The sequence below is a fragment of the Anomalospiza imberbis genome, chromosome 7 (genome assembly GCF_031753505.1).
Source record: "Anomalospiza imberbis isolate Cuckoo-Finch-1a 21T00152 chromosome 7, ASM3175350v1, whole genome shotgun sequence".
NCBI lineage: Eukaryota > Metazoa > Chordata > Aves > Passeriformes > Viduidae > Anomalospiza > Anomalospiza imberbis.
This window is the reverse complement of record NC_089687.1, coordinates 38,111,992-38,135,637: the sequence shown is the minus strand read 5'-3', so window position 1 is coordinate 38,135,637 and position 23,646 is coordinate 38,111,992. Positions and strand designations below refer to the sequence as shown.

Here is a 23,646-nt window from a genome sequence, read left to right as displayed (position 1 = left end):
GCATCCCTGCTCCTGGACCTGCTGTGGGAGGTGTTTGACAAGGGCATGGAGTGACAGGACAAGGGGGAATTGCTTTAAACTCACAGGTTTAGAGGGCAGGGATAGATGGGATGTTGGGAAGGAATTTTCCCTATGTGGGTGGGGAGGCCCTGGCACCCAGAGAAGCTGTGGCTGCCCCTGGATCCCTGGAAGTGTCCAAGGAGAGGTTGGATGGGGCTTGGAGAAACCTGGGGTAGTGCAAAGGTGTCCCTGCCCATGGGAATGAGATGGGCTTTGAGGTGTTTCCAACCCAGAGCACTCCATGACTGTGCACCTGGCCCTGCCATGGGACATCCCTGAGGCTCCTCCCAGGGCAGAGCAGGAGCTCCTAAAACACCCACCACATCCAGGACACGGCCAGGCATGGAAAGAGTGAGCAGAGGAATGCCCTGCACGCTGTTTGAGCAGAGGAATGCGGGGGCCTGGAGCAGGGGTTTGGGAAGGGGCAGTGTTTAACCCCCTGTCTGCCTTGTGACCCTTCCATCCCACCCTCAACCCTGCTGTTGGGCTCTGTTTTAAAGCCTGGCCTTACAGACATCCCGAGGGAAGCTGGTTTTCCTGGCTGTGCTGGGAACTTGAGCGCTGGCAGATGGAGATGCATCCTTGGGGCAAAAGGGAGGAATGTGTGTCCTGAGGGGTTTGGATACCACTGGAAAATGGTGCAGGGAGACTGAGGCACAGTGTTTCTCCGTGGGAAGGTTAAACCGTGGTCCCTGCAGTCGTGGTGCCCATGTCTCCGAGAATGGGCTCTAAAATCACTCCAGAAGGGCTCCTGGTGGGGGTGGGGAAATGAATCAGTGTGGGAATATTTGCTGTTGGGCCTCATTTTTAAGAGATTGTGATCGCAGAGTGGTGATGGTGCATCAGGTGCTCCCCTGGCTTGGAGAGGGAAGGGGAGGTGTTTTGCTCTGGGAAAGGGCAGGTAATTCCTGCTTTAAGGCAGTTGAGCTTGTGAAAGTGGGACAGAGGGTAATTCCCAGTGGGAGTGCTGGAAGGGGAGGTGATGCTGCTGGGAGCTACCAGGATGCAGAGCATCTTCCTTTGGGATGAGCATCCACTGCCCAGTGCTCCTGCCTGGAAAGCTCCCAGCTCATCCTCAGCTCCAAAACAGTGCAGAGTCCCAGCATCTCCCTGATTTCTTTCTTCTTCTGTGCTTGGGAATCACTTGGAAGCAGAGGTCTGAGCCTGTCCATGGAAATCCCACACGCCATAGTGCTGCAAACACTTCTGCCTCACTTCTGCCTTTCACCAGAAAATCCTCATCCCCTTTCCTGCACAAAAAAATATGTGAGTAATGCTGGAGAAATTTGGGATGAGGCCCAGCAAACGATCGGATATCCGGCTAAGCAGGGCTCTGACTTTTGGACTGAAAGCTCCCAGATGAATAAATGCAGCAGGAGGAATGGCAGATTTTGAAGGATTATATTTTTCTGGTGGTGCTCTGTTTTATCTCTCTTTAAATCTTCACTCTGCGAAACTTGGGAATGGCTTTTTTTTCTTTTTTTTTTTTTAATCACCTCAATATATTTATTTTATGCCTGAGTAATAACACATTTCCCGTTGTTCTGTTAAAAGCAGAGCTGATGGTATTTAAAAATAATACTGGTGCCAGTTGTCTTGTGATGCACATCATGTGTTCTGGCTGTAAATGTTGTTTACTGGGATCATGCATGGCCAAAAAAAAACAGAATTCACTGCAAAAGTGGCTTGTTGGGAGGCTAAAATGCCAGTGGATTTTTGCCCTAAGGAGTAATGGGTGGTGGTTGCTGTCTCCCTTTTGGTTTTCTTTCCTCCTTCTGGACCCTGCTGAAAAAGTTCCCATTTTTTTCCTGTTGATCGAGTACTTAAGTCATTCTTCTAAATATAAATCTCTCCTGATGCGTCAGCTGTGCCTGGGATTTCACTTCTTTTATGTGGCACTTCAAGCAAGTTTTAATTAAAAAAAAAAAAAAAAAAAAAAGAAAAAAAGAAAAAAAAAAGAAAGGTCCATCTGCATTGGTTTGATATTTAGGGAGTTTTTTTCCTCATCAGGAGCGTGTCTAATTCCAGCCTGACCCTGCAAAGTCCTGCAGGCTGCATGTGGCCATCAGCTGGTTGTGCTGGAGAGCATCCTCAGCTCCTGGAAAGTTCTAGCTATGTCCTGCTTGGAATCAGGGAATGGTTTGGGTTGGAAGGGACCTAAAAGCTCACCTCGTTCCAGGGCAGGGACACTTTGCACTATCCCAGGTTCTCCAAGCCCCATCCAACCTGGCCTTGGATCCAGGGGCAGCCACAGCTGCTCTGGGCAACCTCTGCCAGGGCCTCCCCATCCTCACGGGGAGGAATTCCTTCCCAATATCCCATCTCTGTCAGTTTAAAGCCATTCCCCCTTGTCCTATCCTTCCAGGCCCTTGTAAATCATCTCCCATTCCCTGGAATTCCAGGTCTTTTCCTCAGGGTTGCTCTCAGTCAGTGCTGCTTCTCCTGGCAGGGCTGTCCCACCACTGGCACCAACGTCTGCTGGATGTGACCAACAATGAGATACGGAAGAGCTTGATCCTAACGGGAAAAAAAAATCTGGGATGTCGATGTTGCTGTGGAAGGTGCTGAGAACAGGAGGTGTTGTCTGGGCAGGTTGGTGGAGTTGCCATGGATTTGTCTTCTCCAGCCAGGAGCCTGCTGCTTGCAGCCCCATGTTTTGGGTCTGGAAATTCAAAACGCATCGCTGTGGTTGTCAAAGCAGCCTCCGAGCAGAGCTGGTGGTGGGATTGAAGTTGTTTTCTACAGGAATCCATAAATGGAGGGGGCTCTGTGCTGCTCACAGGGAATGTGCCTGCTGACCCAGGGAATCTGCCCTGAACACGTGGGGCTTTTTAACCTCAGTTATGTCCTTGCTTTTTGAAAAGAGGTGTTCTTGTTGAGACAGAGGACAAGCTTTGGGGTCTGCTGTGTCCCGTGTGTGGCTCTCAGTGGCTTTGTCTTGTCTCCTCTAATTTGGGCACTTGGTTGGCCCAAGACCACCCCTTATCACAGCTGATAACGCTTCACCCCTAATTCAAGCTCCAAAACCCCAGAATTTAGCTCTGTGCTGTCTTACATATGGGAATTGAGCAACCTGGTCTGGTGGAAGGTTTGTTTGCCCATGGATGGGCAAAGAAGGGTTTTAAAGTCCCTTCCAACCCAAACCCTTCCTGGGGTTCTGTGAAATCTCAGTGGGAATGAATGGAGCGTGTGGCTCTGGGGCTCCAGCAGGGAGGCTCTGAGGTTCCTCTTGGGCAAGGAGAAGCCAGGGCAGGTCTGTCTCCTTCCAGCCTTGCCTGGGGCTGACTTCTTGGGGCCAGCAGAGAGGGAATAACTTGTCCTCTGGAAACGTTCCCTCTGTGGTGGCTCGGAGTTGTCCCTTTTTTAAGGGACGCTCCTGTGTCTGATGCACACGTGGGAGGTGTCTTGTCCTTACGAGTGCAATGCAGAGTTGTAGGGGTTACTTCACTCAAGCCATAAAGCTCTGCTTTGAGCAGGGAACAACCTGCCGTGGCTCTGGGATGACTTTCAGGTATCATTTTAATTTTGCCTGGTGACTAATGCTGCAAAAAAAAGTGTTTGAGGTTCAACCCTGCTCCGTCCAGCAAGGAGAGTAATTTTGAGCAAAAGTTTTTGCCAGATTTGCTTAAATTACTATTTTTCTGCCAAAGCATCTTGCTAGATAACCGGCATCTATCCCCAGAATGGCTGAATGTTTTGCCAAGGGTTATGTCCAGGCCCAGAGAAGCAGCTTTGCCATCACACACGGGGGAGGCTGCAGAGAGGGAGCTTTGGCTCTCTTTGGGGCCGCATTAATCCCAACACGGGCCTCGCGTGTTCTTAAACTGACGCAAAGCTGCAGTTCAAAGTGCGCGTCTTTGTTTGCAGATAAAGCCTGCCCATAAACATTTGGGGCTTAAAAGTGATGAAATTGGTTTCTTATCAGCCATCTGACCCACGGTCATGGGACTGAGCAGCTCTTAACCTGGCGAGACCGAAACAACAAAACCCCGGAGCTCTGACAGATGGAGGTGGGTGGTGTTGTTTTGGGTTTTTTTCCCCTTCATGGCACTCCTGATGCTGTGGAAAACGCATGGAGCCACTGCTTGGATGCTGTCTGACCTCCCTCAGCCCCAGGATGAGTTAATTTGCAGGTTGCACTGAGTCTCTGTGCAGTCTGATGGGCTTTAATTTCGGGGTAATTAATTAAACAAGCATGTGTGGTGTTTGCTCTTGTGTTGCATAAACAGCAGCCAGTTTTGGTGTATCTCAGGCACCCTCCTGGCTGGCAGAGGTAGGTGTCTGCACCTGGAAAGCTCATTCCCACCCCTGGAGAAGCTCTAAGCTAAATTAAAGTGAGGATTTGTGCTGCTGAAAACCACCTAAAATGAGCCACGTGGTCTTTGTGTCCACGTAATGGGTGTGGTGTTCAAAGCATGCTTTGGATGTAAGCAGGAACACTTTTTGGGATGGGTCTGCAGCTGGCTGGGTTTGCAGGTGAGATCAAACCTGAGGTCCTAATCCAGGCTCTGGTCGGTTTAGATCAGATATTAAGACAAAATTCTTCCCTGTGATGGTGGCAAGGCCTTTGCATGGGTTGCCCAGAGCAGCTGTGGCTGCCCCTGGATCCCTGGAAGTGTCCCAGGCCAGGTTGGACACTGGGGCTTGGAGCAACCTGGGACAGTGGAAGATGTCCCTGCCCATGAGAGAAACTTTAAGGTCCTTTCCAACCCAAGCCATTCCATGATTCTCTCATCTGTCCTCACATCCTCTTCCTACTTGCATCATCACCTGGGAGTTTGCTCTCCAGGTATCTCTGCCCTCTTTCTCACATGGAAATCCCTGGTTTATGAGATTGGGTCAAACATGGAGCATCCCATGATGTGACCAACCCCCATCTTTCCTTCCCATGAAAACACCATCAACTCCAGCAAAGGGTTAAGCTGCTTAAACCCAGGTGTCCCAGGCAATCTGGTTTGGGAATGTTTACCAAAGAGGAGCTTAAAAAACCCTGCTATTTTGAGGGAATTCTTTGCAATGTGCTGATTCTGTTTGTTTCTGCTCAAAGAGAGGAAAGAAAGGAGGTTTTTGGCTCCTGTCAGCATTTTCAGCATAGCTGAGGGTGTCCTGTAATCCAGCAGCAGATCAGTGATGGATTAATCAGGAAGGTGTGCTAGAAAATTAAACCAAGGGGTGGTTTTGCCCCAGCTTGAATGAGTTCTTGGAATCCAGAGAGGCTTCATTGATCATTGCTTGGTGTCCAGGTGGCAAATTTGGAACAAAACCCCTTGTTTTTCCCAAAGATGGACCTCCTGACTGAGAATACCTGGAGATGGATCAATCTTGGTGGAGTACTTGGGCTGGGAGAGCTGCATGGAGTTGTCTGTGATGACCTGCTGGGAGCTGCCTCGTCTCTGGTGGTCTACTGCTCATCTCTGGAGCTTTGTGTTGTCCTCTCTGTACCAGCTCTGGTGGCAGCCTGTCCAGCCAGCAGCATGAGTGACTTTCTTGTGCCTGCCCTTCTCTGGTCATGCTGGTGGGACTGGTTTTCCAGCCAGGAACAAGGAGAACACGTGGCATTGCAGCAGCTCCTCTCAGTCAGGCAAGGGCAGAATCAGTGAAGGGTGATGAGGACAGGGCTCTGAAGTGTTGGTGCAGTTAAAGCTCTGTCATCACCTCCTCTTGGGGAAGCTCAGCAGTTCAGGGACTTTGGGTTTTGACAGCTCTGAAGGCCAAATTAGCATCCAAATTATCCGAGGAAGGGGAAGCTGCTGGGACTGCGGCTGGAGGGTGGGAAGATAGAAAGATGCTCCAAGATTTTATCTTCCAGGGAAGATAGCAAGCTGCTCCAGTGCCTTTTGCTTTCAAGCTTCCTGGATCTGGTTGATTTGAGATGGGGAGGAGGAGCTGAGTGGCCCCCCTTGGGTGATCATGAGATGGTTCTTGCAGGACCCACAGAGGTGGGAAGCTGTTTCCCCTCCTTTTGACTTCCATGGTTTCCCTTACTCTGCTCTTTGTGGGTGTTGGCCTGAGATCTCTTGGGTGATCATGGTGTCTGTATGCATTGTCCTGGTGATTCTGGCAGGATCTTTTTCTTTAGAAGTGTCTTTTTGTGGCTCTGGAAATCTGGGATTCATTTCTCCTCCACCACCGATTGCCTGTGTGAGCTTGGGCTGCTGCCTGATCCAGCTCAAATCTGAGTTTCCCTGCTTTGAGAGATGTTTGATCCATGCTTTTGGCCCCAAGCGTCCTTCAGGAACAGTCTTGCTTTGGCTGTTGGCCAAACTCTTGGGCTTGTGAAGGACTTTGGAGGGGCTGTGAGGGTTTGGAGGAAGACAGTTCTCTCCTGGACTCCTGTTCCATCCAAGGGTTTTAAAGCTTGAGTTTATGGCTTTTATGTTTAACTCCTGTGGGAGCACAGGACTGGATGTGACTTTGGGTTTTCATGGTTTTGTTGGTCCCCGTGGGGCTTGTCTGGATTCAGCTCCTTGCCCTGCCAGAGAAGCATCCTTCCACAGCTCCCTGTTAAAAAGGCAGAACACCTTTGGGAGTGCCCTGCCTGAATTAGGAAGTGTTTTTTTCTCTTGGAAGAACATTGGGCAGACAGCAGGGGCAGGATGGACCAGGACTGAACTCTGCCTTTTCTGATACGAGGGCTGATGGACATCAGACGAGAGCCTGTTCCTGGTGGAGATGAGTTTTCCATCGCATTCCAGCCCATTTGTGCAGCTCCTTGCTGTAGGACATTGTGGAGACAAAAATGTCTGTGGGTTCAGGGAAAGACTGACCAAGCCCTCCCCTGGGCAAGAGGTCCAGGCGAGGCTGCAGAATGGTCCCCACTGAGGTCTCCTTTGATCTCTCTGCTTCACCAAGAGATGTTTGGGCAGACTCCACCTCTGGGTTTTTAACTGGCTCTGAGGAACGCAGGAGTCTGCTCTTGGGGGGTGCCTCGCTCTCCGTGCCGGCGTTCCGGCAGCATCCATTGCACCGAGGACTCTCCCGCTGGTGACATCCCTCTGCCTTGGTTTTTTTGGGAATGCCTGAGGGGATGGCTGGTCTTGCAGCCTGTGGTAGTGTTGAAACCGTGGAAGCAAGTCTGGCTTTCTTTGCTTCCCCGTGTTACCAGGGTGGGCGTGCACGTCATGGTTTTGTCGCTGTGGAGCGGAAGGACCTGGGCTGTTGTCCCAGGAAAACCTTTTTTGTGTCCCTGTAAAGCTCACAAGGGCTCCTGCCCTGTGCAGCACCTCCAGCACCTTCCTGCACTTCCAGGTTCTTTAAACCTCTGCCACACTAGCAGTTTTTTCAGGGATTTGGGGTGGGCTTTGAGGTTGCTGTGGCTGTTTGAGGGCGGTGCCTGCATCTCCAGGACCCTCCTCTGCCGTGGCATCAGTGCTGGGCACCAGCAGGAGGTCCTGCAGGGAAAACTCCCTTTTCCCACCCTCAAGACTAATTTATATTTGAGTCTCATGTAGCTAGTGATGGGGGACTCGTGCTCCAGAGTGGCTGCTATAAAAGGAAGCTCTCCCATCCTCCTGCTTTGCCTGTGAAGGATGACATCCCCAGCAGGGAGGCCGTGACGGACACCAGGCACCAGCACTCACTCAGCCAAAACAGTCTTCATTCCCCTCCCTTCTCCTTCAAACTGGCCATGCTTGGCTTGCCCTTGCCTGGCAGCAGGAGCTGAGCCAAGCTGGAGCTCGAGGGCAGGATTTTTCCGTGGGGCTTGGCAGGGAAGCAGAGGGCACGGCATGGCACGGGGCCGGGCTCCGCTGCCGCCACGTTGGGTGCAGCCATTCCCACATCACATGGTGGGAATGGGCTCCAGAACAAACCCCTGGGACGTGAGGGTGCTGCAGGAGGGATGGGAGGTCCTGATGCTTCCACAAGTCCCTTCTTGTTTGCTGGAAAAGGGACTAAAAGCGCCGTGTGTTGTGTTCCTGGCAGCTCCCGGGAGGCTCGTGCTGGGACGGACGTGTGGGTTCACACCAGGGTGTTCTTTCTGGTACAAAGAGCTGGTGTTTGGTGTTGTCTTAAGGGGTGGTTTTATCTTTGCTTGGCTTGGGTGGGTTTTTCTTTTTTTTGGAAGATGAAAGCGTTGGCTTGGCAAACGCAAGCGGTGAAGGAGGAGGAGGAGATAAGAGAGAGGCAGCGGGGTCAGGAATCACTGGGCATGGCTGGCATCAGACTTGGAGAATGCTTGGGCCGGCTTTCTGAGGGGAAAATCTCAACAGCAGCCAGCTCTTCCCCACCCATCCCCTCCAGCAAGGCTCATGGAAGACACCTGGATCACCAGGAGATGAGCCACAAGCTGATCGGTCTGTTCCTTGCCACCAGCTGCTTCCAAAGCCTTCCCAGCCTTGCGGGAGGCTGCAGAGGACCTGTGTGGGGCTGTGCTGGTTTTTGGGTTGAATTTAAGTTGCTAGTTTCAAGGACATTGTGTTTTTTCACCTGCCTGAAGATGTGTCAGTGCAAGCGTGGGAAAAGGAGGGAATTCTGAGCTGGTGGGATCATTTTCCACTGGAGGGAAGCCTGTGGAGCAAGGGCCAGCATTGTGTTGTGTCACAGCCATGGGGGAGAGATCTTGAAGGTGAAGAATTCACAGGGCAAGACCAAGTTCCTAAAGCAGATTGTTTACTAAAATTTGGAAGTTTCAATCACTCTGGGGCTTTTTACAGCTTCTTTTGTAGGCCCTTGCACCTTGCAAGGTTGGTGTCATCTGGCACTCCCTGAGCAGCTCCCTCAGGCCTGGGGTGTCCCTGGGGTGTGGAGGGGTCTCTTCTCCATCTGCTGCCATGGATTTGAGTTGCTTGGGGTTTTGTGACTGATAAAAGCAACATTTGCAGTAAATTCATTGTGTGGGACAAGTGTTGTGGGGAGCGCTGTGGCTCTGGGACATGAATTCCTCCCTAGAAAAAGTTTAAATTTGCTCATATCCACACAAAGCCGACTGTTTTTAAAAGAAACCTCCAAAAACACTTCTATGTTTGTAGGAGAGCCAGAGGAACTCAACTTTGGAGAAAGAAAAAGCAAATTAAAAGCCATAAAGCAGCAAGTGCCTGGAGTTGATCTTGGCTCTGCTGTGGGGAGAGGATGATGAGGAATTGATTGGAAGCTCCTTCTTTTTTTTTCCCCAATTTTCAATTTGTAGCCAAGGGTAGGGTGGGAGATTTCCCCTGAGCTTGCACCCCAGTCTTGAGAGGCTTTCAATGGATTTTCCAGGGAAAGCAGGGGTGCAGGGTGGTCGTTATTGCAGAGTTGACCAGTCTTACGTCACGGCAGCTCCTGTTCCTTGTGCTTCCCACGGACACGGACGTGCCCTGGTGGGATGGACCCTGCAGCTCCAGGGAGGGCTGGGAATGTGGGATGGGCAGGGATGTGCATTGCTCTCTTTGCTGCTGGCAGCTCCTTGGCTGCACCTGGAAGGACCTGGCTCCATCTCCAGCCCTGACAGTGCTTGGTACCACCCAGCCCTGCCAGCCCTCCTGGCTCTTATCAGCCCAAATTCTTGGCAGCCAGGGATTTCCCCTCGCTGAGGCTCCTGGAGGGGTCCTCTCCCACCTACACCACAGTCAGTGCTTGTTGGAGAGGACCTTCCATTGGCCAGCAGCAGATCCTGCTTCCCACCCACCCTCGGGCTGTGCACTTTTGGGTGTTCCCGTGGTTTCATTGCTTTTCTTTGCTCCAGGACGTGGGTTTGGTATTTTTCCTGGGATTGCTTTTCCCTGTCCAGCATGGCTGGGTGCCCATGGTGTGTCTTTGATAGCTCAGCGTCCATCCAGAGGTGGGTCCATCCCATAATGCCATCGGGATGTGCTCGGAATGATGGCTGGAGCTGGGGAGGATGGGGCTCTGTCTGTGCCAGGAGGTCTCGGGGGGCTCCCCAGTTGGATTCCTGGGATAAGTTGTACCAGACATTTTGCAGGAGTTATTTTTAACCTTTTCCAGGCCACTAATGCTGCAGCTGGGATGCTGAATGCTGTGTGTTCAAGTGCTGCAGGAAAAATTTGGTTTTGTTTTTAGTGAAGTTTTAGTAAGTGGTTTTTTTTTTTTTTAATAGATGTGACACTGTCACCAGCCCCAGACCTGCTGCAGCTCCGTGCCTGGTGGGACCTGAGGGAGCAGCTGGAGCTGTGTCAAGGGATGTTTAGGTTGGGTTTTAGGAAAAGGTTCTTCCCCCAGAGGGTGGTGGGGCACTGACCAGCTCCCCAGGCAGAGTTAAATCCAGGAGCAGCACCATCCGTGCCAGGAAGCTGTGAGGATGCACCCATGGAAATCTGCTCACTGGGGCTGCCCTCAAGCTTTCTCCAGCTCCCAGCAAAGCCTGCTTAGGATTTGGGAAAGAAAAACGTAACCTCTGTGGGGCCCTGATGCAGGCAGCTGGATTTGTTGGGATGGGGGGAGCAGGCAGCAGGTCCCCCTGGCTCCTAGGGCTGGATTTGACCCTGCAGCATTCTCTGTCCCTCATAGGAGGGAAAAAGCAGCGTGAACAGCAGGTGTGGGTGTCTTCGAGGAGCTGCTGGTGCTGTCAGGGTGTGCTCTGGTCGCCCACTGGTTTCCTTCCCCCCACCATTCATTTTGGATGCTGTTTGTGGCTTTGGGTAAACAGATGGGGCTGGGTTTTTCCCTGGTCTATATTTAACCCCAGGCTAAATTTAAAGCGGCTTTCAGAGGAGTTTGCAGACCATTGTCTCGGTGATTTCTAAACAAATCTTGCCCCTTCCACCCTTTGTTTCCCCCCCACTTAACCCTTTTATCCTCACACAGCCTGAATTTGAGGGTTGCTGGTTACCTCTGCATTCAGAAGCATTTTGGGTCCATCCCCAGCTCCAAAACAGGGCTCTCATCCCAAACCCAGCCGTGGGGGGCCTGGCCCCCATCCTTCAGTGGGTGTGTGCATCCCTGCATCCAGGAGGGACAGACAGATCCACGATGCTGCTGTCAGGAGAGGAAATACCTTTCCATTATCCCTCATTTGTGTGTAGATTCCTTTTGAGGCCTCAGGGTGCCATGCAGAGGGGATTTTTCCAGCTGTTTCTCCACACAGCCACATCTGTCAGAGACCTTTAGCGGAAAGCTTCCCATCTCCTTATGTAAATAGAGGGAGGGGGAGCATCCCTGCAAATTCCAGGCTTGTGGATGTGTCAGTGAGAGCTGTCAGGGCTGTAGCTGCCATAATTAATATAAAATTCATTTGATGCTGGACCAGCAGGCAGGTGTTTCAGAACATATTTGTGGCTTACACTTGGTTTTTTCCTACTTTGTGCAGAGCTGCCCAAGCAGGGGGGAGTTGTGGGATGCTGCAGCGGTTTGATTTTATTTTTTTTTAACAGGACTGTGTACAAGAATCGCCTAAATCGGTGAGGTGTGGGGTCTCTGGAGGGAGGCACTGTGTGTTTGGGGTCTTTCCACACCACCTAGAAAAGCTGCAACCCCAGATGGCATTAATGGGTGGATGGCGAGTGGTGCCAACCAAGGGGAGCATCCTTCCTCCCTTCCTTGCTTCCTGCTGGAGCTTCCTGCTGCTTATTCCTGCTTATTCCTTTGTCCTGCCCCTGGCAGCAGCTCCAGGTCCCCTCTCTTACCTGTCCCAGCTCTGATAAGCTCAGCCTTGACTCAAAGCCTGGTTTCCCTGTGTTTATTCCCTGCCAAACCCTTTCCCCTTGGATCGCTCCCAGCAGGACCTGACAGGAGGGGAGGCTCTCCTTGAAGGGGAAATGTTTGCACACAAGTTCTCCCTTCCCTTTTCTGGCTGCAGCCTGGTGCATCCCTTCCAGCCAGCCACATTCCCGGCATACCAGCCCTGGGGATGGCTTGGGAAGCATTTCAAGCAGGCTGGAGTATCTCCTGCTTAGGCTCTCCCCTGCAAATTTCCTCTTGCTGCATTCCAGAAAAGGGCACCAAATCCTTCAGGACTTGCTGTTCCCCCTCACGGTGCCGGAGGAGACATCAGTTCTGTATTCCCACCTAAGGAATTTGGGTCTGGCTGTTGTTTTCTGTTGGATTTCATTTTTCAAGCAGAGGGAGGAAAAGGAAAAAAAAAAATTGCATGGGAGGGGGAGAAAGGAAGAACAGCATTAGCAGTGGATGAAAATCCCTTTGTAAAACAAGGGATTTGGTATAACTTTTAATTAAAACTTTTATGGTTGAGACCTGCTGGTGTTTTGCAGCCAGGCTGGAGTTTTGTGGCAGCTGTGAGGGAGCAGGAGGGAGGGGCTGAATCCAGAATTTCCAGGATGATCCCAGGTACGTGGACAGCGTTCCTGCTGCCTGGTGCAAACCTGGAGTAGCAACTCGTGGCTCAGCTGTGCTCCAGCCATGCCTTCAGCCTTCCCTGCTTGTCCTGGCCTATCTGGCCACTGTCCCAGCTCCAGAGGACACGGGTGACATCAGGGGAGCTCTTGCCCATGCTTGCATCAGCCACGACGTTGGTGGTCGGAGTGTCCTGTGGGAACGGGCTCGTTTTCCTTTTGGCTCCAGTGGGCTGATGCAGCTGCTCTTCCACAGGGGTTCTGGAAGTGTTTTTGCCAGTGCTTCTGGAAAAAAAAGGAGGAAAAATTTTATTTTTCCTTTATTTTTGTCGTATTCAGTGCAGGAAGGGATGTTGCTCTGCCTGGTTGGCTGGGTGAGGGGAGAGACATGGGGAGCAAGTGGGAAGAGCCACTCCCCATTCTAGGAGATGCTGCAGTGGGAGAGAGGGATGTGACCCATTTGAACAGGGAAAAAGCCCAGTCCTGTGGGTCTTCCGTGCTCCCACAGCAGCACAGTGCTTGGTGGTTTTATAATTGTGTTACAGTAACCTGCAGATGCTTGGGAAATGGGGAGAAGGACCAATTTACAATGCTGGGAGCAGCGTATTCCCAAAAAACTCCTAAAGGCCAGAGGGCTGCTTCATATGGGGTTGTGTCCAGCATCGTGCAGGACCAGGCTGTCCTTGCTCCCCAGGGGTCTGTAGGCAGTGCTGCGGAGCATCCAGGTTGTGCTCCACGATGGTTTAAGGAGAGTGGGACAGGCTCTCCTGTACCGGCAGCACGGGATCAGCGTGTGGGTGCCATGGGGGCACCCAGAGCCTTTCTAACACCCTGGCCTTTGTCTTTCTCCCCCAGGCTGGTTCCCCGAGGTGACACCGGGGTCCCCATCACCAGCAGAGGGGCCATGGCCATGTAGTGCCCACCAGGAGCGGAGATGGCAGCGCAGAGGATCCGGGCGGCCAACTCGGGAGGGCTCCCGCGGTGCAAGTCCGAGGGGACGCTCATCGACCTGGGCGAGGGCTTTGCTGAAACTGCGCTCTGCGACGTCAAAGGTGCCTGGGGATCACCCCCCTCCTCATTTCAGGCCCATCCCCACCCCTGGGAGGGCTCGGTGACACCAGCAAGCCGGTGACAAAGGCGTTTCCCTCTCCCCAGTGCTGGGAGCCTGCAGGTTGCTCCTCCAATAATCCTTTTTTTTTCCCTTTTTTTTCCCACCTTTTATTGCATTTTTTTCCTGCTGTGTTTTCCTTTTATGCTGTGTTACCCAGAATAAAAGCCATGGTCAAGTGGGAGGGGAATTGCTGCTCCCCTGGCAGGAGAGCATCCCAAGGAAAAACTCCAGGTGGAAGCTGGAGAGCGCTGAGGGCCTTGAAAGTAAACATGCACAAAGGAGATTGTTTTTGCAGGTGTACCACCTGAACATCAAACACTTGCTGCAAATTAGATGGGTTTTAATGCAAAACCAGAAATTGCTGCTCCTATCCAAGGGGTTTCAGCACGTCCCTGTTAACCCCTGCATGCCCAGCTGGAGGGACAAGGGAACAGCCACTTGCCTGTCTGATCTGACACCAAAAATGCTCCATCCTGCAGGATGACTGAGGTCACAGCAGCTTCCAACCTAGCAGGCTGCCAAAATAATTCCAGTTTAGAGTTTCTGTGCAGTTTTCCACTGGGTGAATGTCCCCACACCTTTGCCTGCTGACAGATGAGCTGTTCAGGATGTGTACAAAACTCTTCTCCTCTGAATGCTCCATCCCCAGGCTATATTTGAAGGCCTCTCTTTGCTCAGCTGTATCTTCCCTTGCCTTGTTGTTTCCGTGGGTAAGAAGAGCTGCCAGCCTGCAGGTGGAGACTGAAGGGATGTGCAGTCTGAGCTCCCATCCCTTTGTCTCTGGGATTTTAAGGGCTTCCTGTGTTTTCTAAACTCCCTTTTCCTCCCAGAGAGCTCTTGAGCCTGTTGAAGCAGGTGCTGTCCCAGTTCCCTTGCAGCTCCCTGTTGGTGAAAATCCAGCTTTCCTTGTTTTCTTCAGACTGTCTAGGGAGAGAGCACACATTTAACCATTGATGGAACATCATCTTCAGCTTGTTCTTAGTGCTTTTTACAGAAACATGTCCTGAAAATGAGAGCAAAGCCAATAAATAGGGTGGCACTGTAGGCTCAACCCAGCCTGGGTGTAAATTGGGATCCCCTGGCAGAAAACTCTTCCGCTGGCACTTCTGCAGGGGAGGTTGTAGATGCTGCCAGGACCAGAACAGCAGTGTGGGAGGGAGGTGTGGGTTTCTGTGAGGGTTCAAACTGGGTAACCTTCAGAACCACAGAATGGTTTGATTTGGGAGGGACCTGAAAGCAGGGACACCTTCCACTAGCCCAGGTTACTCCAAGCCCCATTCAACCTGGCCTGGAACGCTTCCAGGGATTTGGGGTAGCCACAGCTCCTCTGGGCATCTTTCAGATGTGCAGGAGAGGGGTTACAGCAGAGCAAGAGGGCTTTTTTTAGCCTGTAGGGAGAGTTATCTTGGGTTTGGATGAATCCTTTAGGGAAGAGAGGTGTGAATGTACCAGAAATAGTGGAGTTTTCTTGAAAAAAAAAATTATGAAGAAAAATACCTCCAGGCTTGAGAGGTTGCCCAGGGAATCAGTGGACCTGCAAGTGTTCAGAAAACACATAGATATGGCACTTGGGGACATGGCTTTGTGGTGGACCTGGCAGTGCTGGGTTAATGGTTGGACTCGATGGTCTTGGAGGCCTTTTCCAGCTTTAATGGTTCCCAAAACTACCTTCATCACTTAAAACAGCATGGAATGGTGACCTGGAATGAAGGGTTCCAAGTCAGCGGTGACTCTGCTGAGCATCTCTCACTGTGCTGTCTCCTCCTTGCCTCTGCAGTGCCTTCTCCCAGTGCCTTGCTGGTAGACAACCCCACGTCCTTTGGGAACGCGAAGGAAGTCGTAGCAATCAAGGATTACTGCCCCACAAATTTCACCACGTTGAAGTTCTCCAAGGGGGACCACCTGTACGTGCTGGACACGTCGGGAGGGGAGTGGTGGTACGCCCACAACACCACGGAGATGGGCTACATCCCGTCCTCCTACGTGCAGCCCGTCAACCACCGCAACTCCTCCCTGACCGACAGCGGGGTGATCGACAATCTGCTGGAGAGCCCTGACGAGGCCGTCAAGGAGTTGGACCTGCTCGGGGAGTGGACTGATGCGAAGAGAAACTCTGCCAAATCCTACCACAACAACCCCTTCCTGAACGGAGTGCAGACCAACCCATTCCTGAATGGGAATTTGCAAGCAGCGCCCCGCTCGGACAAAGAGTCCAACTCCAGCGTGGCCGTGGATTTGTTGCTCTTCGACACGGGGGCTCCCACGTCGGCTCTCCCCAGTTCGGCTGCCAACAGCAGCCTGGGGAACCTTTTTGATGAGTTTCCCTCCACAAACAGGCTGGATGTGGAACAGCCCGTGAGAAGGGACAACCCCTTCTTCCGAAGTAAGCGCTCCTACAGCTTGTCCGAGCTGTCTGTCCTCCAGGCCAAGTCAGACGTGCCAGCATCGTCAGGTTTCTTCAGTGGTTTGAAGTCTCCCACCCCTGAGCAGTTCCAGAGCAGGGAGGATTTTAGGACAGCGTGGCTGAACCACAGGAAGCTGGCTCGGTCTTGCCATGACTTGGATTTGCTTGGCCAAAATCCTGGCTGGGGTCAGACGCAACCGGTGGAGACCAACATCGTGTGCAAGCTGGACAGCTCTGGCGGGGCCGTCCAGCTGCCGGACACCAACATCAGCATCCGCGTGCCCGAGGGCCACGTGTGCCCCGGGGAGACGCAGCAGATCTCCATGAAGGCCATGCTGGACCCGCCGCTGGAGCTGAACAGCGACAAGTGCAGCACCATCAGCCCCGTCCTGCAGATCAAACTCAGCAACATGGAGGTGAAGACCTTCATCATCCTGGAGATGAAGGTGTCGGCGGAGGTCAAGAACGACATGATGAGCAAGAGCCTGGTGGGGCTGCAGTGCCTGCGCAGTGACATGAAGGAGGGGCCCTACACGCCGATGCAGCTGAGCTATTCCTACGGGGACACGATCCAGGTGCAGCTGGAGAACCTGGAGCCCTGCATGTACATCGCGGCCGTGGCACAGGGCCAGAACATCCTCTACCCTTACACCGTGTGGGATTACATCAGCAAGAAGATCACGGTGGGCGTCTACGGCCCCAAGCACATCCACCCTTCCTTCAAGACCGTGGTGGCCATGTTTGGCCACGAGTGCGCCCCCAAGACACTGCTGGTCAACGAGGTCACCAGGCAGTCCCACAGCCCGGCTCCCGTCGCCCTCCAGCTCTGGGGGAAGCACCAGTTTGCCCTGTCCCGGCCCCAGGACCTCAAGCTCTGCATGTTCTCCAACATGACCAACTATGAGGTGAAGGCCAGCGAGCAAGCCAAGATCGTCCGGGGCTTCCAGATGAAGCTGGGCAAGGTCAGCCGCCTCATCTTCCCGATCACATCCCACGACCCCAACGAGCTGTCGGACTTCACGCTGAGGATACAAGTCAAGGATGACCAGGATGCCATCCTGACCCAGTTCTGCGTCCAGACGCCGCAGCCGCCTCCAAAGAGCGCCATCAAACCCACGGCGCAGAGGCGGTTCCTGAAGAAGAACGAGGTGGGGAAGATCATCCTCTCCCCTCTGGCTGCCACTGCCAAGTATCCGGTTTTTCAGGACCGGCCGGTGTTGAGCCTAAAGTACGGGAAGCTGCTGAAGACGGTGGTGAGGCAGAGCAAGAACCACTATTTGCTGGAGTACAAGAAGGGAGACGTCATAGCCCTCCTCAGTGAGGAGAAGATCAGGTTGAAAGGCCAGCTGTGGACCAAGGAGTGGTACATTGGCTACTACCAGGGGAAAATTGGCCTTGTGCACACCAAAAACGTGCTGGTGGTCGGGAAGGTCAAACCCAGCTACTTCTCTGGGCCGGATCTCACCACCAGCCTGCTGCTGGAGCAGATCCTGAGGCCCTGCAAGTTCCTGACCTACATCTATGCCTCAGTGAGGACTCTGCTGATGGAGAACCTCAGCAGCTGGCGCTCCTTCGCCGACGCCCTGGGCTACCTGAACTTGCCGCTCGCGTTCTTCTGCCGGGCGGAGCTGGACAGCGAGCCGGAGCGAGTGGCCTCCGTCCTGGAGAAGCTGAAGGAAGACTGCAACAGCGTGGAGAACAAGGAGAGGAAATCTTTCCAGAAGGAGCTGATGACGGTGAGTCTGAGGCCTGGCGAAGGGGGGTTTCATTCCTGGCTCTGCAGAGGGATCAGGGGAGGTGGCAGTTTCTTAATTCAGTATTTAGAGAGTGAAGTCCATCTTGAAGGTCTTCTGAAGACTGCTGGGCACTGCCAGGCAGGAGTCCAGCCCTGTGGTTGGTGGCATCTTGCTTTAGCAGGATCATGGCAATAATGAGGGATGCACTGAGGTGCTTGGAACTGCAGAATCACACGATGGCTTGGGTTGAAAGAAATCTCAAAGCTCATCCAGTCCTACCCTTCCACTGTCCCAGGTCACTCCAAGCCCTGTCCAACCTGGCCTAGAACACTTTCAGAGATGGGGAACCTTGTTTTTTTTGAGTGGCACCTCTGAGCTGGGATGTTTTATGCATTACAAATGGAAATGTGTAATACATTACAAATGGAAATGTGTGACTTGCTCCACATCCTGAAAGGAATTTGGGAGGAGCGCTGCCTGCCAGTATTTCTAGGATGCTGTTAGCAAGTAAATCCCTCACAAAATATCATCTCCACGATCATTTCTAGCATTTCATAGGAAGTGAGCCAAAGAAAATACAGGGCAAAATGTCTGGGAGAGATTTGCAGCTCTCTCCCGTTCCATGCTGTCCCACAGGAGCAGAATAACTGAGTTATGGAGAGCAGCGTGGTTTAAAATGTCAATTGGATTAAGGAATAGCGGCGGCCTTGCTTGGCAAAATGAAATTATGGCAAAAGGGGACTGGAGCTGGATGAAGGAGTTAGGTTCCCACACTCCTTTTAGGGAGAAGGGGGGACTTTAAGGATTGACTAGAAGGCGTTATGAAGAGTATCGAATCCGTTGTTATTCACGGATATGTTGTCTGGAGAGCTCCCTGTGCCGGGTACCACTCTGGGGCCTGTGGGGCGGCGTTTCAGCTTTGACTTTCAGCTTTCAGGTCATGCCACCAATGCTGCTTCTGTTGCAGGGTTCTCCTGGCTATCAGTGACCCTTTCCTCACCCAGGATTGGAAAATCCTCTCTCGGGCCCCCCTGTTTCCTCCAAGGGAGGGTTTGCTCCTTTGATCATCAGGCTCAATGATTGTTGGGATGAAATCCGTGCTGCTCTTGCTGGATACTTCTGGGAGCTTTGTGCTGTTTGCTTTACCTGTCTGCAAACCCCACAGGTGTTGTTTTTATCTCTCCCCATTGTTTTCAGGGATCCCAGGCAGTCTGTAGGTCATGGAGAATCCTCATGGGGAGACAAAGGGAAAGATAAAGCTCAGGGAGCTGCTGACTCAAGGGGAGGGCTGGGAGCTGCAGGAAAACATCCTGCTCCCCTGTGGCTGCCAGGAGAGCAGAGTCCCAGGGCAGGTTTTATTCTCCTTGTTTCTCTAATCCTTCTCTCTGTGAGGCTGAGCCTGTGGATAAAGGATGAGCTCCCTTCTTGGTGGAGCATGATGCTGCTTCCAAACCCCTGGCTGCCATCAAATCCTCCTTAGCCTATGGAGAAATTAGATTGAGCCTATTGAAAGAAGAAAATAATGATGTTTCAGGGGATGGCAATGGAGCAGTAATGGATTTTATTGTGTTTAAATCTGATTTTATTTGTAACAAATGGACTGGCTTTCTGGCAAGAGGAACCAGCTGCACTAAGCTCCAGTGTGGCCATTTCAGCTGAAAGTTGGTTGTCTCCCCTCGAAAGGACTGGGAAGGGAGAAGTAGAAGCAGGTCTATCAGTGTTGAGTACACAAAACGCCAGTGGCAGAGTCGTGCACCAGCAGCCAAGCAAGGAAAAGCCTGGTCATGATGACTGGTTAATCAGTAATCTGCCTTTAATTACTACTTCTCTAATCAGGCACTAGCACTGGGGTGTGAAGGTAACTCAGGGGGATGTGGCTCAGGAATTACTCAGCAGAGAGGGAAAGCACTCCCTCCCTCCTCTCTGCCCCTCGGAAGCAGGCAGCGCATGGATGGTTTGGATAAAAAAGCTGGGCATGGATTCAAGAAGATTTCATTGCCCCTGGTGCCTGGTCCGTGGGGTTAGACCTGCCCTGAGACACAGCTTTTCTCCCTCTCTGGCTGCGGAGACACTCTCGTTTATCATCCTTCCAACAGACACTGCTGTTGGGAAAAACACGGCTCTGCTGGGAATGGCCCCTGGCACGGCAGCAGGGAGCTGTGCAGAGGAAACTGTGAGCTTGTTCTTCTCCAGGCTACTTGTAAAGGTCACACAGGAGATGAGCCTGGGATATTTTTTTTCCCCTCTCATTGTTTTGTTTGCTCTGACTCCCGGTATCCAGGTATCCATGTGCTGCTGCCTGTCTCCTGCCAAGAGTTTCTGCTTGTCCCTGGTGTGTGCAGTTCTCAAAGAGCTGCGGGGGGGCTGGAGCTGTCCTAAAGTCCTGCAGGTCAGGGTGTCTATGGCTTTGAGTTGGAAAGGACCTTAAAGCCCATCCCATTCCACCCCAGGTTGCTCCAAGCCCTGTCCAGTCTGGCCTGGGACATTTCCAGGGATGTGAACCCACATCTCTGAGCAAGGCAGCGGGGCCTCACCACCCTCAGCATGCTGAGATCCAGGTGGGCATCATGTCCAAGGGAATTACCCCATGGAGGCAGTGCAAGGCTTTATGAGGTAAAAGAAAAAAAAATCAGTATTTAAGGCTGAGAGTGTGTATTTTAAACATGCAAGATGATTTTGGAGGTGGTGACAGCCAAAACAGTGAGTGAGAGAGATGTTTGATGCCCAAAGAAGGGGTATTTTGGGGAGCACTTGTACAGAGCCAACTTTTTTGGGTCAAAACCTGACCTGTATCCTAGAGGGGATGATGAGCCAGGAGCCTGTGCACAAGCATCCTCTCACCCCATGGGGCTCATGGTCTCCTTGGGGACACAGGGCCTTTATTTCCGCCCCCACTCTGTGTTTGAGGAAGTCCCAGGGGGGAGCTGTTTTCCTCCACAATGCTGCTTTCCTTTATTAGGAAATGGGATTCTGCATTTCAAAGCTGGGATGTAAATTCAGCCTTCCCTGGATGCCTTTTAAGTTGAGGTGTTTCTGCTTTGAACTGGGATTTGAATATCAAACACCCTCTTTGCTGGGCTGGCGGAGCCGGTTCCTGCCTGCTCCCAGGGGAATAAATAATAAATAATAAATGTTTCCAAGGGCTCTGGCAAAGCACAGCCCAGGTCACACCTGGGTGATGAGGGATGGAGACACAGTGAGTGGACCCAGCTATCCTGGGAGGCTTGTCCAGGCCAAGGGAGGAGGATGGAAAAAATTGTGGCATAATCCCACTGGAGGATTAAGTCTGCTGAGCTAATCCCAGTGTCTCGCCGCCGTTTCCAGTAATATTCCCCCTCTGGCTGCCACCTCGGCATCTGTGATGCCTTGCACCCCATCCCCACGTGGCTCTGGTGCTGTCCCGGTGTCCTGTCACCTCTGCCCGAGTGTCGGGAGCTGCCAGGGCACAGCAGGTGGTGCTGTGGCCCTCAGTGGGTTTCAGAGTTAACCAGACCCATCCATCTCTCCCAGAGCCGTTGTTTTAAGTGATTTTGCAGTTCTTTGATGAGGTGCCCTGCCGGGTGTTTTCCTTGCTGCTGTTTTGTTGTTCACCTGGAGCAGCAGAAGGAGCAGGAGAATCCATCTCCTGCAGCTCCATCCTTCTTCACCCTGCAGCGCTCCCGGCTCCGGGCGCTGCCTCTGACCTCGGGCAGGAGATAGGAGCAGCTCCTCATCCTGCTCTCCTAAATGCCAGGCTCTGCATGGAACTGGGATCCAGCTGCCTGGAAAGGCAGGGTTGGGGATGGTCAGTCTGCCCCTTCCTTAGGACCCGCCAGATCCCTCGCCTGGAGAGAGGGAGCTAGATCCAGAGAGGGTGGAGGACCCAGAGAGGGAGCAGGACCCAGAGAGGGTGGAGGATCCCGAGGGGGAGCTGGATCCAGAGCGGGGAGCTGGATCCAGAGCGGGGAGCTGGATCCAGAGCAGGGAGCTGGATCCAGAGAGGGTGGAGGACCCAGAGAGGGTGGAGGATCCCGAGGGGGAGCAGGCCCCAGAGCAGGGAGCTGGATCCAGAGAAGGAGGAAGATCCAGAGAGGGTGGAGGATCCCGAGGGGGAGCAGGATCCAGAGTGAGGAGCAGGATCTAGAGGAGGAGGAAGATCCAGAGAGAGGGAGCAGGACCCAGAGATGGAGCAGGACCCAGAGAGGGTGGAGGACCCAGAGAGGGTGGAGGATCCCGAGGGGGAGCAGGACCCAGAGCGAGGAGCTGGATCCAGAGAAGGAGGAAGATCCAGAGATGGAGCAGGACCCAGAGATGGAGCAGGACCCAGAGAGGGTGGAGGACCCAGAGAGGGTGGAGGATCCCGAGGGGGAGCAGGACCCAGAGCGAGGAGCAGGATCTAGAGGAGGAGGAAGATCCAGAGAGAGGGAGCAGGACCCAGAGAGGGTGGAGGACCCAGAGCGGGAGCAGGGTCCCGAGGAGGAGCAGGATCCCGAGGGGTGCTGATCCATGGGCTGTAGGAGAGGAGGCAGTTCTGGCGCAGGTGTGGGAGATCCAAACTCGCTCCTCAGTGTCGTTTCGCCAAACCAAATGCGTGCACCTTTGGATGGGTTTTCCTTGTTTGACAAGGGGGTTTGTGGCCTCCCTGGCTCCCGCAGGAAGCCGTGTCAGCACTTTGGAGGAGCAGGCACGTGCTGGGCTGCAGCTGTGATTAGAACCCAGCTCAGCTTTAAGCTGGGAGCAGATGAGGGGAAAATCAACGTGCATTTGCTTTGCAAATCGCTGGAGTGGTTTCAGATGTTCCCATCTTCCCTCCCCCAACTGTCCCCCTGCAGTCTCCAGTGGGAGGATTTAACCCTTCTTTGCCCCGGAGGCAAACCTGGATTTGCCAGATCCCTGCGTTGGAAGAGGATGCCAGGACCCAGAGGGGCAGAAAGGTGGATTCTGGCCACTTCAGGAACCACCTTATCCTTGTGATTTCCATAAGAACCATCCCCGTGCTGCTGTGAAGGAGTGGGTGGGGTCTGTTTGCTTGATTTCCATTTTTAAAAACATCAAAGCCCCTCCTGAGGTTCAGGGTGGGATTTGCCCAAGGTCTGGGCTTGCTGCTGCTGGGACTGTTGTGGTCCAGAGGCTCTGGCAGAGGCTGTGGGAGCCCTGGGGAGTGGGATGATGGTCCTGACAGTCAGATCCCATCCTCTGAGAATGAACTCTGTCATTAAACCCTTCCTTTTCCAGGGCTGCACTGGGGCTTCTCCCCTACTGCAGCTTCATCCCACTCTGAGGGGATTTTAATGTGATTTGACACTTTAAGGCAGGAGCTAACCATACTCCATCCCTTTTTTGCCTGGCTAAGTCATTCCTACCTAGAAAACCCAGACTGATGCAGTTGCTCTTTCCACTTCAAAACCATTTATGGAAAATCTCAGCTTTTAGGACAATAAATGGTGCAGGAAGAGGAGGAGGAGAAGAGGAAGAACATCCTGTAGTGCCGGAGTCTTCACCTGGGTCTCACCCCAGTCCACCCCCTCACAGGGCTGATGTCCAGGTTGTGCCTTGCCCACTGCTCTGAAGGATCCTGCAGCTCTGGGATGGAGTCTGGATTAGTTCTCTTGATTGAAAGCATCTCTTTATTAAAAGCATCTGTTGTCCTCAGCCCCTGGGATGCTTTAAACTGCTTAAGGTGGGGCCTGGACATCTCTGGGGGGGAGCTGCCTGGAGAATGAGGCTGCAAACCCCATCCAGAGGGGTCGAGCACTTGTTCAATTAATGGGATTATTCCCTTGCCAAGCCTGCTGGCCTAATTTCCCCAGCTGTCGCTAAAAAGGAGGCAGGAGGATTTTTGGGATGCTGGGGGGGAGTTCACCACCCGTGGCCTTGACTCCCTGCTTGCTTTTCCCCGTGTCCTGCAGGCCCTGCTGAAGATGGACTGCCAGGGGCTGGTGGTGCGGCTGGTCCAGGACTTTGTGCTGCTGACCACGGCCGTGGAGGTGGCCCAGCGCTGGCGGGAGCTGGCCGAGAAGCTGGCCAAGGTGTCCAAGCAGCAGATGGACGCCTACGAGGCCCCGCACCGTGACAAGAGCGGCGCGGTGGACAGCGAGGTGAGAGCGGGCACACCTGGCTCTCCAGAGA

At 53.0% G+C, this 23,646-nt stretch overlaps 1 protein-coding gene and 1 long non-coding RNA gene across 2 annotated transcripts in view; one reads left to right on the top strand and one right to left on the bottom strand.

Annotated features, from left to right (window-relative positions):
• Nucleotides 1-23,646, top strand: part of SH3BP4 (SH3 domain binding protein 4) — a 33,691-nt gene that overhangs the window by 9,112 nt on the left and 933 nt on the right. The window contains exons 2-4 of the mRNA XM_068196684.1: nt 13,143-13,339; nt 15,176-17,538; nt 23,427-23,615. Coding sequence (XP_068052785.1) covers nt 13,222-13,339; nt 15,176-17,538; nt 23,427-23,615 — 2,670 coding nt within the window. The 5' untranslated portion in view covers nt 13,143-13,221. The remainder of the gene's footprint in view (nt 1-13,142; nt 13,340-15,175; nt 17,539-23,426; nt 23,616-23,646) is intronic.
• LOC137477501 (uncharacterized) lies at nt 17,015-20,984 on the bottom strand. Its single transcript, XR_011001030.1, has 2 exons — nt 20,326-20,984; nt 17,015-19,041 (listed from the first exon to the last, which is right to left on the bottom strand). It is a non-coding gene; the product is annotated as an uncharacterized lncRNA (long non-coding RNA).